This window comes from Aristolochia californica, unplaced genomic scaffold, assembly GCF_029961685.1.
Source record: "Aristolochia californica isolate CCGP_79_NKW_82.1479 unplaced genomic scaffold, dmAriCali1.0.hap1 SCAF_2, whole genome shotgun sequence".
In the NCBI taxonomy this organism is placed as follows: domain Eukaryota; kingdom Viridiplantae; phylum Streptophyta; class Magnoliopsida; order Piperales; family Aristolochiaceae; genus Aristolochia; species Aristolochia californica.
The window spans coordinates 5,075,136-5,093,085 of record NW_027181881.1 but is presented as its reverse complement, the minus strand read 5'-3'; the positions used below and the strand labels follow the sequence as shown (position 1 = coordinate 5,093,085).

General features: G+C 36.8%; 2 protein-coding genes across 2 annotated transcripts; one reads left to right on the top strand and one right to left on the bottom strand.

Annotated features, from left to right (window-relative positions):
* The first annotated feature begins 2,023 nt into the window (after nt 1-2,023).
* Nucleotides 2,024-2,822, top strand: LOC137954805 (uncharacterized). The gene is made up of 2 exons (XM_068801702.1): nt 2,024-2,300; nt 2,372-2,822. Exons 1-2 carry the CDS (start codon nt 2,132-2,134, stop codon nt 2,677-2,679), a joined length of 477 nt encoding a protein of 158 aa, XP_068657803.1. The 5' UTR covers nt 2,024-2,131; the 3' UTR covers nt 2,680-2,822.
* Nucleotides 2,823-14,563: 11,741 nt separating this feature from the next.
* LOC137956143 (probable galacturonosyltransferase-like 4) lies at nt 14,564-15,622 on the bottom strand. Its single transcript, XM_068803502.1, has one exon. The coding sequence runs from the start codon at nt 15,620-15,622 to the stop codon at nt 14,564-14,566; it is 1,059 nt and encodes a 352-aa protein (XP_068659603.1).
* Between the last annotated feature and the right edge of the window lie 2,328 nt (nt 15,623-17,950).

The window sequence follows — 17,950 nt, the reverse complement described above, 5'->3', positions numbered from 1 at the left end:
CAATTGTGAGTAAAAAAAAATTAATATTGGTGCATTTTAATCCATTATTTGAAATTCAATCCTGAACTTCCCCTATCATTCTTTTTTTTTTAAATGTATGCATAATTTTATATATAATTTATTCGAAACCTCCCCTACGTGCGAGATCATAAACAAGGAAAAAAAAAAATCTTTGTCCATTCCTCATGATTCTTGAAGAAATTGAAAAGATATTTTAGTATAAATACATTTCTATAAACTATTAGTGGTTTTTTCAATAAATGTTGAAAAGACATTTTAAGTAGAAATATAAGGACAATTAGTGCCTCATGTTTTTTGAAAATATTTTTCTAATTATAAATTCTTGTTAAAAAATCATATAATTTTTTAAGTAAGATTTTCTTGCCAAGATGGGCTAGAAAACCATATAGAAAAAATTTGAATAAGTATTTGACAATTGATGATATAATACTTTTAGCATGAGACAATTTTTATAGCAATTTTGTGTGTGACATTTTATTTAATTAAAATTTATCAATAAGTATAATAATATATTAGATTAATTATTATTTTTTATTTATTTCCTTAGAAAAGACAATAAGAGGTCCATTTAACTTTCCTAAGAAAAATTTAAAATATTTCTTGTAATTTTCTAGTAAGTCTCTAATAGTAATAGGATTTTATTTAAAGGATTTATAGTTTTATTTGGGTGATATTAAATTGATAGTGATATTTCATTTAATTTTGTTGTATTTGATTATTTTATGAAGTTTATTCATAATGTTATGCAATGTATGGAGTGTTTCAACTATTTTATGGAGTGTATAGAGTATATAAACAATTTCATGGAGTGTTTATGAAATATATAGACAGTTTTATGGAGTGTTTATGCAAGTATTATGTATATAGATTATGCCCAATTTTAAGTAGAGGTCATATCGAATATTATATATGTATTATATACAGATTATACTCAATTTTAAATAGAGGGCATGCCCAATCTTATACATGTATTATATATATATAGGTTATGTCCAATTTTATGTATAGGTCATGCCTAATTTGTAAAATATATGCATAATTTTATATATATTTTTTGAAAAATTTTAAATGTATGTTGAAGCTCAAGCTTGGCTCGAATCTCGGCTTGAATTCGGTTAAAATTTTTGGGTTCGAGCTCAATAACAATTTTAGGCTTGAGACGAGGTTCGGTTCGAAGCTTGGCTCAAACATAGTCAGGTTCGGGCTCCGCTCAATGCCACCCTTAGATGTCACTTATTTCTAATTTGCCTTAGACAAATTTGTGGTAGCCGTTTTGTACCACCTATATGTATTTGGTACCCTAAAATGGTTGACTTGTGGGATTTGTACACACTGTCCGTCACACTATGGGAGTTGGCCATGCCGAAATTGTATTGGCCGATACACATCTGTATCAGCTTGCATCAACTGGTACGAGGTGTATAGGATATCCCAATCCGAGACATTAACGATTGGAGCCCATCGAAGTTGGATATCTAAAATCGCAGCATTAATGGCTTTGCCTGTACATCTCTGATTTCTAAACCTTATCTTTCGGCTTGATGTCTCTTTCGAAAGCGATGATTCCATTTGTTTGGGGATCTGGGTCTGCTTGACCGTCGAAAGTTAAAGCTGAAGAGAGGAGTTTTTGCTCGGATAACGAGCCAACAGGAATTTAATAATTGATCGAATCAGCCACTGTCCGTGTTCGAGATCGTTTTTCGTTTTCAACCGTGATTCTTTGTACTGGTCTACAACTAGTTTAAATGTTCAAAAAGGAAAAGAAACCCATAGTTGATTCATTCTCGTCTGTACTCAGGTGAATTTCTGTGAAGTGGTTATTGGATGCCAACAAAGGGAAGATTCTCCCTGTGTGTATCCTTTTGATTAAAGAAAGAGCCAAAATGGAAGAACGCTTCTTTGGATCATATGGATATGTGTGTTTTTTTTTTCTTTTGGGAAAAGCAAGAAAAGAAGAACAGTGCTCTGGATTATATGGGTCTGCTTTTTTCTTTTCAAAAACTGGAGTTCTTTGACAGTTAAGACGTTGCCTGTTGATGTGTGATTCTGGTACTGAAACTATGAAGAAATCGCACATCGGCTTTTGAGCTCATCGAACAGTGCTGAGGAGATGGCACATCAATTCATCCATGGTTCCTGTAATCTCACCATTCTGAGACTCCTTGTGTTTTTGCTGGGGGTAAGCATTGTTGGTTACAACTGGCTATCAAATGCAAGAGTTCCCTGTTCGCCATGCCACTGTGACTGCTCCTCAGAATCAGTTCTCTCCGTTCTGTCAGGTAACTCCGTTATACCCAGCTTTTTTTATCCATTCCTTTTCCTTGTTCTGGCGTTTCACCTTTTCGTGCAGACTCTGGAAGTTACGATCCTTACATGAAGGACGATATGGAGAAACCTACAATAGATTTACTAGCTGAAGAACTGAAGTTGAGGGCAGGAGTTACAGAGGACCTCAAACAACAGATGCAGGCCAACATGCTAGATACCAAGAAGCTCGCTTCCAAGTACCAAAAAGAAGCAGAAAAGTGCAACACTGGAGTGGAAGCATGCGAGGAAGCTAGAGAAAGACTAGAAGCAGCACTGAGTGCTGAATTAAAGGTATCAGCACAATGGGAACGACGAGCACGCCAGTATGGATGGACAAATACAACACGTTAATTCCTTTTCATTTTCCTTTCACCTGTAGGCTTTGGTGTTGCTCAAATCTTCGATACCAATCTTGTGCATATTTACCTCGTCTTGGGTTAGTGTTGAATCATCGATTGGACGACCCATGTTATCAATTGCCAGAATTGCTTGTACTTGTTACTCATTGCATTTCACCCATGATCTGATACATCTCACATACTATGCAAATCATAGGTGGGCGAACCCAGTCTATACGTCGGCGAGTCCCATTTAATTCTCGAGTCCAGTGGAGAACTCAGGCTTGTGGGCTAAACATCAATTCGCCCCTGCCATATTTAACCCCATAGTTGAAGAACAAAAAAGACAATTGCAGTGGAAATCACAACATCAAGAGCAGGATACATATAACTAGCCCTTCTTTTCGGTCAATGACTTCCTTATGTGAAGAACTCTGCTCCAAGCATGTCTTTGATTTTGATGCTCAAAGAGGCTTCCACTGTACAAAGAATCCCTTCAACAGACAGAGTGAAACCCAACATAGACAAGACTCGATCTCCATTAGCTATACGACATGTGTTACCTAGTCTCCAATGGGGTAAACACCCCCTCTTGCTCTTCTAGGGTAGTTAATTTTGATTTGGTTTTTGTTACTTTTGGCTTCAATTTCTTTTAAGAATTTATTTAAAGGAACAAAAATTCAACAACAAATCAATGTGGAAAAAGCCATATTATGGATGATCAATTACAAAGGTTGATGTTTGTGCAATTAAAGAAAGTCACTCCGAGAGGGAGAGTCATGTGGAATAACTTTCTTTTTTATCTTCTTTACAAAAAGATGAGATTTTTATCAGAAGCAACAAGAAAGTACAGCACCTACCAGTAAAAAAAGCTAACATGAGAAGCAATGAATAAGGGGAATGGTGGACGATGGACAACAAGAAACAGCTCCATCCTCACACAGTCTTATCAGCATGTCCATCGGTTGATCTAGGGGTGTGAATTGTAATTTTCAAGGTGCATCATCATTATGATAGCACCAGTAAATCACATTTAGAGAGTCCCCATGGAATGACTTTCTCCCTGCTGTATGGTTGGAGGCACTTGCGAGGTGTTCCAAACTAGAGTTTAACTACTTTAATCTAATAAATGTAGTAATTTGATTCTGACCTCCAGAGATCAAGACCACATTCCAACCTGTTTGCTAGTAATTGATTGCAAAACCACATCCTACCAGTCCATTTGATGATACCCAACCTCAAATTTTCCATGTTCCCGGATCTTAAAAAATACAGTAAACTATTAGCATTTTTAAGCCTCAGTACAACATCCTTGGAAATTTTCTACGCAAGATGACCAAGTCTCTTCCCTTATCGCTTGCTTGAAATATCTGGAACTCATGAGCCATCCTTCACAGTCAGGAATATTTATTTCTTTTCATGTTAATTGAACGTAGCAGCTGGCTGCCTTCCACCGAGATCCCCAAATATTTGTCAACATTCGTTTTTTAGAAATTAAGAGACACAAGATGAAATTTTAAACAGGTTGCACACGGTTTGTGGCCGAAAAGGGAGCAAGAGAACCAAGAGTCTATCTAGAGTATTTTCTTTCTAGTGTGTGACATTTTATTTTCACACAAAAGAGGAAATAATCACAGTATCCTTTGAGGTTGCTCAAGCCATTGTTTTCAATCTTATACATAACCTAAGTAACCAAAGGAAATGCAAAAAATATGGGAAAAAATCAAGAACTTACACAAATGACATCATTTTCCTCAACGATACTTCGCGTGTTGAGTTCATCAACTGCTTTTCGTCGTCTCTACATGAGACAGATAGTAAAGGAAGGAGAATTAGCTCACAGCCTGCAAACATACAAAAAAGTCAGCAAAAGGACATTGTTTTTTCTTATTTGAGACTAGAACATTAAAATGTATGCTTTCATGCAGTAAGTTGGATACTCAAAGATAACTCAAAAGATCTATTTTGCTTTCCGGCTCAACCAAAAGAGTAGTTAGAATTTTTGAAAATGCAGAAAAAGAACCATAAATACTGATAATTACTTGCAACTGGCAGAAGAATTAACAACTTTACCTGGATACCATCTGGCAAGTTAAAAAAAAAAAAAAAAATAGTTCATTGATAACAGCATTAATACTCATTAAAAAAAAACAGCATTAATACTGCATCTTGACTGAAATTTATCTCTAACCTCCATCATTTTGGAGCAATCTAGCAGAAACTACTGATAGTTAGCAAATCAACATGAACAACCACATAGGCAACAAAAAACACCCAATTACCTGTCTAGGAGCAGAAAAATATGGTGAAATCATTTTTAACAATTGTCATTTAAACATGTTCAGCTTTTGACTCCTAAAAAAAGATGACATACTCTTTGTAACTATGAAATTCAGTCTGCAATCTGCAATGTAATCAATGGGACAGTAAAATGAGTTTCAAACACATCATTTTTAAAATTAAATAGATTAGCCGCCATTCAAATGTCACATGAATAGCATGATGAATGGCTGGAAGATAATGGTAAAAAACAGCTTCTGAGAGCGAAGAGAATTGTCATAAGCACCAGATAACTTTATCAATTCTCAGAGAGTCAGTTCTCTTATGGGACACAAGCAAAATAAGCATTGATTCTATTGCTTTAAAACCCTAATTTCTTGATGCTTGTTTTCAACGTATCAGTTTGATTTTCTTGTGTTACAAACGCACATCAATGTCAGACTATCTGAATAATAGATTTCACAATCTTTTTTTTCATAGAGAAAATTTTCCTTAGGGTTTTTGGGAGAACACATGAATTTTTTTAGAAAGCTTTTAAAGTCCAACTCACCATAATGCACATAAAAGAAGTGTCTAAATCATAATTGGAACACTAGCAGATTAGAGCATTTTCACGGTGAGTGAAATAGAAGGAAGCTTAGAGGAGAGGGCAGGAGATGGAGGAAGAAGGAGAAAAGTGAAAGAGATTGCATTCACTTTAGCTGTACAACATTGTGAGATGAAAAGTGTGTATTGAAGTGGTGGACTCTGGTGCATAAATTTATGCATGCATGCGTTAAGAAAAAAATATCTTCAAGAACAGAAACAAAAATCATCATGACAGCTGAAAATGAGGGATTAAAAAGTGACTACTATTCAGCAATATGACAAACACCAAGAAATGATCATGCTTCATTTAGAACCTTCTTTGATACAGTATTTAAACTATAAAAGTAAAAAATTACGTATAAAATAAAATGCAAAAATCTATTGAAAAGAAAAAAGACAATGGTCCTGCATTGCAAAAGAGGCTGACGGATGTTGTAGTTGGGTCTGTATTTACATAGAAACTCTTTCGTACTTGTAATTTTAATTCCAGTTAGTGTTCACTCCTTTGTTCGAATCCTCTGTTCTGTCCTGCAGAACCAGATACCATTATTCACTTTCCTTGAGATAAAACATATTGTTTCTGCTTATAGCGGTTAAGATAGTTAATCCAAACATCCGAGAGTAAAATGCACGGACTATGATAAACAATGCGTTAATTGGGTCTTAACTTTGATGTATAAGTATTTACACAATAAGCAGGAGAACTTCAGTGAATTTTCAGAAGTTTGTATTTCTTTCGTTGATTTTCCAGTCGTAACCAGAATTCAGACACACATCTGATCTGAAAAGTATAGCTTCATAGTCACCTGGCTTTAAAGCACAGTCATACGCCATTAACCTCGGATGTACCGTGTCCCCTAAATCAAAGTTGCAATCAAATACACAATGCAAAAGTGTTAGAACCTTAGAACCTCGAATGGCAAAGAGCCGTTGAGCTCTGTCGTCGGGAGACACAGTCGGGAAGACGAAGACGAGAGGCAAAAATAATTTTTTCATTCCTTCGATTTACAGGATACAGATGGGTTTTTTAAAAGTAAGGGGCAAAATAGTAAAAATACAATTATTACATAAAATGAATTAATAAAATAAATAAATACATTCTAATACTCCCCCTTAAGGTGGCTTATAAATATCCTTGACAGCCATCTTGGACAATAAAGAAAAAAGGTGAGTAAAGGGAAGAGGTTTAGTGAACATGTCAGCTAACTGGTATGGAGAACGAATGGGAAGTAACTTGAAGACGCCCGAACTAACACGTTCACGAACAAAATGGCAATCGATCTCAATGTGTTTGGTACGCTCATGAAATGTAGGGTTAGAAGCAATATGTATCGCAGCTTGATTGTCACAGTATAGTAACGCAGGAGAGTCGACTTTGACGTGAAAATCTTGAAGCAGTTGCTGTAACCAAATAAGTTCACTGGCAGTTGAAGAAAGTGCTCTATATTCAGCTTCGACGGAGGAGCGAGAGACGGTGGTCTGCTTTTTGGCCTTCCAGGAGACCAAAGAATCACCAATGAAGATGCAAAAGCCGGTAGTATAGCGGCGAGAATCAAGGCATAATCCCCAATCAGCATCAGAGTAGGCTTCAGTAGATAAATCCAAGTAAATCGAGTACAATCATCGACAAGAGTTAAGAAAAAACGATGGCCAGTATAAGAGACAGTTTGATATGGTCCCCAAATATCACAGTGCACAAGATCAAAAGGAAATTTGGATAAATGATTATGAGATTCAAAAGATAGTCTACGTTGTTTAGCAAGAGGACAAATATAACAAGGATCTGCTTTGTGTAATCTAGTTACATCACAGTGCAACTGATCCTTCAAAAAATCAAGTCGCTTGAAAGAAATGTGTCATAACCTATTATGCCAAACATGGGCAGAAACATTGCTAACAAAAACATGAGAAGCAGAGGGCAAATGTTGAGCACGGAGGACATAAAGATCTTGAACTTTGTCACCCTTGCCAATCGTCCGCTGGGTGGAGAGATCCTAGATAACAAAACAATCAGGAAAGAAACTTACTGTAAGACCAGAAGCAGTAGCTAAAGCACTAACAGAGATTAAGTTGAATTGGAATTGAGGAACAAATAGTACGTCTTTAAGTAGAAGGTGAGAATGTAATTTAATATCACCAGCAAAGCGGACTAAAAGATGAGAATTATCTGGCAAGGTAACAGTAGTATGAGGAATAACATGCAAGGAGATAAAAATATGAGCTTGAGAGCAAATATGTCGAGTAGCTCCGGAGTCGACAATCCAGAATGGAGTGGAAGAACATAAACCACGTAAGGAGACAGAAAAACAAGTACCTGCCAAGCAACTGGATGTAGAAGAGTCTGGAGCAGTGGTGACCGTTGCTGAGCTACTCAGTTGAGTAGAAAGCATGGATATGAGCTGCTGACATTGAGTGGGGTCCAGATTCTGAATAAAACCCCCGACAGAAGAAGAACCAGGGCGAGCATCCGCAAGGGAAACTTGATGAACAGCAGCAGGAGAATTTGGCTTGGTGTTGAATGTAGATCCAGACGGATAACCATGGAGCTTGAAGCAACGAGAGATGGTATGGCCAGTAATCTTGCAGTGGGTACAGTAATACTTGTCCTTGTTTGGATTCCGAGGAGCACTGGAATTCTGAGTCCGGGAAGTGTGGTAAGGTGGAGGGCGTGGAGCATTGTAACCTCTGTCAGGGTGGGGGTGGTTCCCAGATTTACTAACTTCTATCTTGTCAGATTTAACTGCAAACGCCATTGTGTCAGTGGGAGCATTCGAACCCGAGGCATGAGTAGTTCGTCGTTGTTGTTCCTCTTGGACAACCAGAGAAAAAACACGGTTAAGAGGGGGCATCGGATCCATGAGGAGCAACTGACCACGAACATGAGAGAAAGAGTCGTCAAGGCCCATTAAGAAGGACATGATATACTCCATATGGTGGTGATCATTCAGATTCGTAACGCTACCGCATGAGCATTTCCCACAAGAACAATGAGGACGGTAGTTGCGCAGTTCTTCCCAAATGGTTTTCAATTTGGTAAAATAAGTACTAACGGAATCCTTGTCTTGAACCAAGTTCATCAATTCCCGTTTAAGCTAAAAAATACGAGGGCCGTTCCGCTGTTGAAAACGATCCCGAAGATCGAGCCAAATTTCTCTGGCAGATACAGCAAAGATAACACTCGCAGAAAGTTCCTTGGAGACGGAATTTAAGATCCAAGAGATAACCATATTGTTATTCTGGGTCCAAGAGTTTAGCAGAATAGGATCAGCACTGGGAGGTTCAAGAATGGAGCCATCGACAAAACCAACTTTGTTCTTTACGGATAGGGCGATCAACATGGCACGGCTCCAACTAGTGTAATTTTCGCCGGTAAGAAGTTGAGAGACAAGTTGCCTGGGGCTGTCTGAGTGGTGGATATAGTACAGATTCGATGATTCGTCAAAAACTGAACGAGCCGAACTAGTACGTAAACCAGAATCTGAAGATGAATAAGTCTCCATGGAGCACTGACCACCAATGCAACTCCAATTTTTTTTTTTTTTGTCTGATCTTCCACCAAAGCACTTCAAAATACCCAAACTGCCCTCGAGATGATACCAACCTCGAAAAAGGGAACAACAATGCTCAGCTCACGGCCAACCAGAGAAGGCCAGAAGAAAACCAGCTCTCGGCGACCCTCTCGGCGCCGGAAATGATGTCTCCTCAACGAATCCAGGAAGACGCCCAAAGAAAAATCAGAAACGAACGTAGCTGGAGAAAAACAACCTCTCGGCGACGGAATCCAGAGAAAAATTAAATGGGAACGGGAACTAACCTCTTTGCTGGGAATAACCACCGGAAATACCAGATGAGCTTCCCAATAGCTTGAATCGCAGATTCAAGTCCGAACAGAGGGCGGAAACCTCTTTGTCGGAAATAATGGCGAAACCGCCGGAAAACAGTAGTCGAAAAGGGAAAGGAAGGGCCGTCGTCGGAAGGGGAATCAGAAATGGCGGATCGTCCGCTCTGATACCATGTTAGAACCTCGAATGGCAAAGAGCCGTTGAGCTCTGTCGTCGGGAGACACAGTCGGGAAGACGAAGACGAGAGGCAAAAATAATTTTTTCATTCCTACGATTTACAGGATACAGATGGGTTTTTAAAGAGTAAGGGGCAAAATAGTAAAAATACAATTATTACATAAAATGAATTAATAAAATAAATAAATACATTCTAATAAAAAAAACAACAGTTTTAAAAGAAAACACTTCCTACATGCTTTAATCTTGGTCAGTGCTGAAGTTCACTAAAAGGTAATATCACACTAACTCACTTGAGAACACCATCTTCATGGTTGATCGGAATGGCATCGGCAACGGTAACAGTCACAGAGGAGTTCACTTTAGAAGACAAATCCTGCAGCTTCTGCAATGCTGCTTGGAGTCGAACTTTTTGTGTTTGATTTAGAGAAAACTTGAATTCTCTCATGATAAAACCTCAAACGAGCATTAGACCCCCTTCAGCTCCCACTGTTTAGGTTTTCTTCCTTTTGAAGTTAGAAGGTTCTACTAGATTATCGTATTTCGAACTATGTATTTATTTATTTATTAAATTTAGGGTCAGTAAAATTATCTGTTTGTAGGAAATGATTATTTATTTATTAAATTTAGGGTCATATAGTTATTGTTTCTTAAAACGTAAAACTACATGTACATATAATAATATTATTAAAATATTATTAAAGAGCATATATGGAAAAGACTTATATGACTCTCACAGTAAGAAGTATGATGGAGTCTTACATGAGGAGGTTTCAAAGAAGAGTCTCAGTTAAATGTATTTTAATTATATTAGTCTTATATTTATGTTCAGTTTTTCAATTATTCTAAGACTTATCTTTTATAGTTTAACTTTGGTTATAAATGGGATAAAACTAGTTTAATTGTAATTGGATTCTACTTGTTTCCTTTATTATAAATAGAGACTCATTATATTAAAATTACATTAAGTCAATGAAAATTTTCACTTTTCCAAAAAAATTAACATAGTATTAGAGCGGGTTCTGTGAGTTTACTTGGTCAACCCACAAAGATAATGTAATCACTTTTTTATCTATCATCTCTAGTAGTTTAGGTGTGTATTCTATCTTTTTCCTTTCTTTCTTATTCCGGTACCTATTATTTTCTTGGCGTTCACACCTCTATACTGAAGTTTTCATATTGAAAATTATATATTGAGGAAAATATCTTCGAGTCTACTTTCCAACGTTAAAAGAAGTTTGGAAATCAAAGTTTTCTTTAGAGAGTAATCGATATTTGAAGCAACAAAGGTCAAATTGCAAGAGAGGTTCGAGCAGTAGCAGAAAACTTCAACTTTCAAGTCATTTTATTTCATTAAGAACAAGACTTTATATAGAAAAATATATGTTAAAAGATAGATCTTTAAGTTTATTTTGTTACCTATTAAACCAATTCTCAATCTAAGTTTTCTAGAGGGAGATATCAATTTAGGAAGAATCAATGGTCATGCTTGCCAAAGAAGAAATAATACTTAGTTTGGTCAGATTACATAGTTCATAATTTATTATATTTTTTTCTCAAAATAAGTATATTTTATGAAGAAATTTTATACTTTAATGAAAGTTATTGAAGTATAGTTTCGAAAGAAAAAAATTTCATATCAATCTGATCTATATGTATTAGAGTCGACAACCATCAAGTTACAAAATGAAAAAAAATGAATAGGTCATAACATATTCAATAACGAAGCTTCTTATGTCAAATTAGGTATCAAATTAAATCTCTTTGAATCTAGTTTCTTAAGTCATAAATGGTTTGTGATTCTGATCAATATTATGGGAGATATTGATATCAGAAGTACTAAAGGACAACAATTTTGCCAAATTTCCCTATTTTTCTTCTATTGGCGTGAGTTGAGTTTCCTTTTCTCCTAGAATCCTAGTTTTTTAGCTAAATTTCTCCTCTAATAGAGAGTTTTGGTTAGAATTAATCACTCCATTATGTGCTCGTTCAAGGTATGCAAAAATTTCCTTCGATACTGTTTTCAAGTTTTGTGTTTTTGTTATTTGGTTGTGTATCTTACACATTGTTAACTCCAAAAATTGTGGTCACCCCCAAAAAAAGTTATACTTGGTCAAATTTATTAAGTTCTACCATTATAATCTCCCCTAGTTTTTTTTAAAAAAGAAAAAGTTCATGTTCTAGATTCATTTGAAAGTATGAGTGTTGCATAGTCACCTCCTGCAGATTAAAGTTATTTTTCTCTAGTATTTTTTCATTTTATCTTCTTTCATCATTTAAGAGTTATGCCTAAACCCACTACCTAAAAAATATAGGAGTGTCTCCACCATCTAGTTTGAGTTAAATCTTTTACTTTTCACCCGAGTTGTGATTTGTGTTTGAGCTATCTTTCAAAAGTGAGTAGTCTTTTTATGAAGCCCTAAACTTGAGCTATTTTTTTGCCTTTAAAATTGAGTTGAGTGTGTTTCAGACTATGACCAATTTGACCAGCGTACAGAGGTTTGTCATATGACTAGGAGTGATTTTCTTCTCTCAAATTGGGTTTTGTCCAAGCTGGGTCTCTATGTTCTTTCTATCTCCATCTTGAAAGGGAGAACTAGTAGAAGAAGTACAAGAAATAGGTATTTTGTTTAACATATTGTGGTAATTTTTATGTGACCAAAATATTCAAGAAAGGGGAAGAATAAATGATGAAGATTTAACATCTATGAAATTTTTTTAGCCAATGAAGATTGAAGACAAAAAGTCATTTTCATTGCAAGTTGAAGTTATAAATTCCAACTAGAGGGGGAACATTGAAGAACATGTATGGAAGAGTCTAAGAAGTCTCACAGAGCAAGAATTAATATAGTGGAGTATTACGAGAGTCTCACATGAGAACTTCTCACATAAGAGATGTTATAGTTATGTTAGTCTTCTATCTATGTTTAGTTGTTCATTTATTCTTAACCTTATCTTTTAATGTTTAACTTTGGGTGTAATTGGGATAAAGGTCATTTAATTATAATTGTATTCTACTTATTTTCTCTATTATAAATAGATGCTTATTGTACTCAAATTATATCAAATCCGTAAAGTTTTTTACTTTTCCAGAAATTGCAAAATATTAAAATAAAATTAAATAAAATATGTTGCCCCTTCTCTCCCTATTTTCTCTGGTTTCTTATTTGCTTAGACATAATGTGTCAAGAGAGATGTTACCATCTTACCAACTTGAGAAAAACTCTCAAATCCCTTTGTTCACACACACAGACACACAGACACACAGACACACACACAGACACACAGACACACAGACACACACACACACACACACACACACACACACACACACACACACACACACACACACACACACACACACACACGTTCATAATTTGGTATTAGAGCTAAGTTGATTGATCGTTTATTATCATTGAAAATTGTAACCAGAGAAAAAAATCGATGTTTGTGCTGTTTTGAGGGTACCATCATTAGAACCCCCCCCGCCATAAGTATGAAACTGCTTTTTACTACTTTGACCAAATCTCTCTACACAAAACAGCTCGGTCTCATTCAAATGAATTGGAGCGAGCATGGATCAATGCTCGAAGGAGAGGATGTGATAGTCATGGTTGAAACGGACTCACCTATGTTTTTACACATAAATTGTGATTTCAGATGTAGGTGACTCAAGTTTTCAGATATATAGGAAGGATAACTCTTGTAAGTCGGCATCGAGGCGACTCACTGAGGCTCAAGGTTTCCTTCATCCTTCAACTACAATGGCCGAGATCAAGTTTGTCTTGGCAAGATGCGACTTTTCAGCTTCTAGGATGTCTTGAGGCTGGTATCTTCTCTGATTATGAGACATTTCCGGCCGACTTGTGTGCAGCTTTGCTTCAAACAAAAAACTTTCCTAGCATAGAACCAAAGTTGAGAGCTGGTTCGGGTTTTATATTAATATTTTTAAGCCAGATTTGTAAGCATATGAGATGAAATCAAGTCTATCCTGTTAATGAATAGTCCTATATGGATTAGTGAGTACAAAAATCTTGAATTTATTAGTTGGGAAATAGCCTTTCTAAGTTGGTTAGTTATTTTGGGATGGACCTTAGACCCAACTTCGCATGGTATCAAAACAATACTCATATGTAAGTCTTCACCCAAATTATCTACATGCAGAGCTACAAAAGAGAACCTACACGTGAGGGGTAGTGTTAAAGAATAATCCCACATGGATTAGTGAGTACAAAGATATTGAGTTTATTAGTTGAAAAACAGACTTCCAAAGTTGGTTAATAATTTTGGGATGGGCGTTGACTCAACTTCACACATCCATTCATATAAGATGCATCTTGCTCACGTAATGTCAGGGGAGATTGTCAAATTTATTAACAAAAAAATATAGAAAACAAGGGAAAAAGAAAATATACGTTATATTCATCGTCTCATACTACTTGTAATCTTACATATATTTACTAATTTACACATGGACAGGATCCCAATAAAATTGCAAACATATTAACAAGAAAAAAATTGGTCTACTTTTTCTTTTTTGACGTTTCGGGGTTTTGTTAATCCAGTTCAACACACTGTAATCCGGAAACAAATGTAAACACCACCTTCTTCCATTCCCTTTTCATGGCATAAGAGGCACTGTGCAACATTTTGTTAACGGAATCCATCGTTTCGGCGTTCTGTACACCTTCACCATGCATGGACAAACCTACAACTGTTCTTCTTCTTCCTCTTCGTCTTCTTCTCTCTCTCTCTCTCTCTCTCTCGCTCTCTCTCTTCGTCTTCTCTTTTCTCTCTCCCTTAACCCTGAAATTATAATGTTCTCCTTTAAATTGAACGAATTTGGAGGTCATGTTTGGTCTGATAATTGCATGCCTCGAAGAGTTGCAGTGCTGCACCAGTCTTGGCTCCTCTCGGCTCCTGCTTCTCTCCGTTACCCAGAATTTCTACAGGTTCTCTATCTCATACTATATGGTTTACGCGCGGTCACACACCTGTTTCCCGCCGTCGTTATTCTTCCAGGGAGTGTGACGACGAGAGGTAGAGATCGTAAGGGGCCCAGAGATGATCGACGTCACACGGTTTCCTGGAGTCCAACCTCAACCATGGCTTCCCTTTGCCACTCCAGTGCAGGAGGCTGATGGGGCCTGGATGAAGTTTCCTGCACTTGCCTTCGAGGTTATCCCCTCCCAAGCCATGTTGGTTCCACCTAAGGTTGACGGGGGTGATGTTTCCGGCCAAAACTAGCAAAAACGGCGGCAAGGAGCCGAGGTGATATATCCGCTTGTTCTTTTGTATCGTCATCCAGTCCTCAACCTTCGCCGTATACCCGCCGCGCCTCCATTGATCGATGTCCAGAACCATGACTCCCGTGTTGAAGTAGCAAGGCTTTTGCCTTCCCTGGAAGGTGGCCGCCAAGGAGGGATCATTCCAGAAAACATGGGTGAAGTACTCGGAGAAGTTGGCGTGGCAGTACTCGGGCGCGGCCACCACCTTGTCGGCCAAGTCCACGTTCCACAGCTCGGCGATGTCGTCGACGACGATGAGGTCGGAGTCGAGGTAGATAACGCGGACGACATCGACGGGGATGATGTCAGAGAGGTAAATCCGGGCGTAGTTGAGGGGTTGATCCAGGGCCTGGCGAACGGAGTTGGAGATCTTGCCCTTGACGCGACCGGAGTCGAAGTGGTAGACCCTGAAGTTGAGATAAGGGAAGGTGGACCTGATGATGGCGAAGAGCTCGCTCTCGAAGCGGTTGGAGAGGAAATGGAAGGCGACGTTCTCTGGGCAGGAGGTGTGTTGAAGAATGGAGAGGACGGCAGCCATGGTGCCCCGGAGGTAGTTGGCGTCGAGCGTCATGGCAACGTGGATAACCTTGTTGGCACCGCACTCGTCGCCATTGCGGAAGGCCGGAGCCTCCCTGAAGGTGGGAACCTCCGGCGACGCGGGCTTCCTGACGATGCCAACATGAACCTCGGGGGAGGTGCGGCAATGAAGGGGGAGGAGGAGGAGGAGGAGGAAGGACAGGAGGCCGAGGAATGGAAGAGCGGAGAAGCTCCAGGAGGCCATCCTGCCATTAACCTGGGAGGGTGAGGGACCTTCAAATGGTGTTTGGGGGGAGAGAAAGAGACGGCATGACAGGCTAGTGTTGAGAAACCTTGGGAGACGTTGCCAACGGCTGATAAAAAAAGGATCTGCATGGCTGGTGTGATTGTGAGGAAGAGAACAATCGTCGGACTTTTTTCTTTTTCTTTTTTTAATTTTCGCCTTTCTTCATTATATGCCCACAAGATGAAGACTTAATTAGATTCTACAAAGTTAATATAAGTTAGAGAAATCTATTTTCAGTAAATCAGCGTGGAAGAACAGAAGCCAAATTCTACAGGGAAAGAGTCCCGTCGGAAAAGATGTTTTGTTGGTTCGTTGAATTCCAGAAGAATGGGTCTTCTGTAATCTCCGGCATTAATGCACTGCCGTCGGAGTTCTGGATGGTTGCCAGCTTGAGCTTCATGCCTCCGGCTTTATTCTCACTCCAACTATGGGATCCGATTCTCCATCGCAGAATAGAAATTTATTTAAAAGAAAGCTCTCCAATTTCTAAAAAATATTTCTTGGTGAAATAATTTAGAAGAGATTTATTTATTTTTTAAAAATATTTTTAATTTGTAAAAATTATTGCAACATCACATGACGACAAGAAGAGAATCGAAGGAAAATGAGGAAATTGATCAATACTATATTAATACTATATTAACACTCTATTAAATTACTAATTTATTTATTTACTGTTAATATTATATTAAATTAATAATTTATTTATTTACCATAATTTATTTTATTATATTTATTACTCTTAATGCTATATTAAATTATTAATTTAAGAGTGGTAATTAAGATATTGTTAAAGTAAGAATTTGATCAAGTATCTAGACATTATAAAAGTAAACATTTTTGTTTTGAGTATTCTATATTTAATAATTAATTAATTTAATAATTTAATTTTAACTCATAATTATTGTATTAATTTAGGCTAAACTATAATTTATCTTAAATTATTAATAAAATACCCTACTTAATTATTTATTATGTTAATATATTTTAATATTATATTAAATTACTTATTATAAAAGTAACCATGTTTTTTAGGTTTATTATTTATTTAGATATATTATAAAAAAATAACTCATTCTCTTGTTTCTACTACATTTTTCATTTTGTGCACGCACTAACACAATAAATTACTTTCCAATGCACTTTACATTAAATACACTAAGGGGGGGTTAGTCCCCCAAATAGATTTTTTAAGTTCAAGTTCATGTCCAACATGAAGATCATGTCAGTTATGTACATGAAGATCATCTTCGCACTTGGTGTTAGAGTTGACGACTTCATGTGCATTGGAAAACAGTTTCCAGTGTTAGTGCCCCAACATGAGAAAAACATAAAAAATAAGAGAATCTCTAAACCTTTACGGTGCACTTAATTACAACATAATCCTTAAACCCCAAATTAGGTAAAACAACTATTATTACTACACGAATAAGTTATTTAATATATAATTAAATATATTAATATATTTATTAATTGAATTAGATATTTTATTGTGCATTAATATGGTAATTACATGAGCCAATGAAATACGTATATGATTAATTACAAATAATAAATAAATAACTTTATAAATAAAAAACGAAAGTAATACGTTAAGTTATTGATTTATTAATAACATATGATATACTTTAACCTAAAAATGAATAATTTAAGAGAAAAAATTGATCTAATCATAACTTTAACACACTATATATTTGTACATAATATATTTTATGTATTATTAATTAATAATATATTATCACAAAATTTAAAACCATTGGTTTAATTAACTATAACAATCTGATAATTATGCCAAAATAATTTATCAAATATTTATTTTAACAATATTTTAATTATGACTATTAAATCACTATTTTAATATAGTAATTTTAAAATAAAAATAATTATTTTATAAATAAAAATTATAAATTAATGATTTTTATGAAGATAGTTTAATTTTTCCTAACTTAGGAAAAATTAAACATCTTCGTCTTCCTCAGCAGTGAGCAAGCGGGCAACGACGATGGCGACGGGGACGGGCTAGGCAAAGGCGACGGCGACGGGCAATGCCAAAAGAGGCGGCGCTCCGACGGTACGCCGAGAGGGAGAAGAGAGGGAGGCCGAGAAGCTCTGCAACAGATGCTCGACCTCCTATGCTCTACGGGAACGAGAGAGGGTTGCGGGAATGGAGACGAGAGAGGGCTACGGGAATGCAATGGCAGAGAGGTGTGCGGCAGAGAGAGCCCTGAGACAGCCCCACACGAGAGTCATGTAGATAATTCTTAAAATCGGGCGGAAAACGCTTTC

Excerpts from the sequence above, each read along its gene's own strand:
- LOC137954805 (XM_068801702.1), top strand. The coding sequence starts at position 2,132 with ATGGCACATCAATTCATCCATGGTTCCTGTAATCTCACCATTCTGAGA. Across the intron at positions 2,301-2,371 it reads AGTTCTCTCCGTTCTGTCAG|ACTCTGGAAGTTACGATCCT; the intron begins GTAACTCCGTTA and ends CTTTTCGTGCAG.
- LOC137956143 (XM_068803502.1), bottom strand. The coding sequence starts at position 15,622 with ATGGCCTCCTGGAGCTTCTCCGCTCTTCCATTCCTCGGCCTCCTGTCC.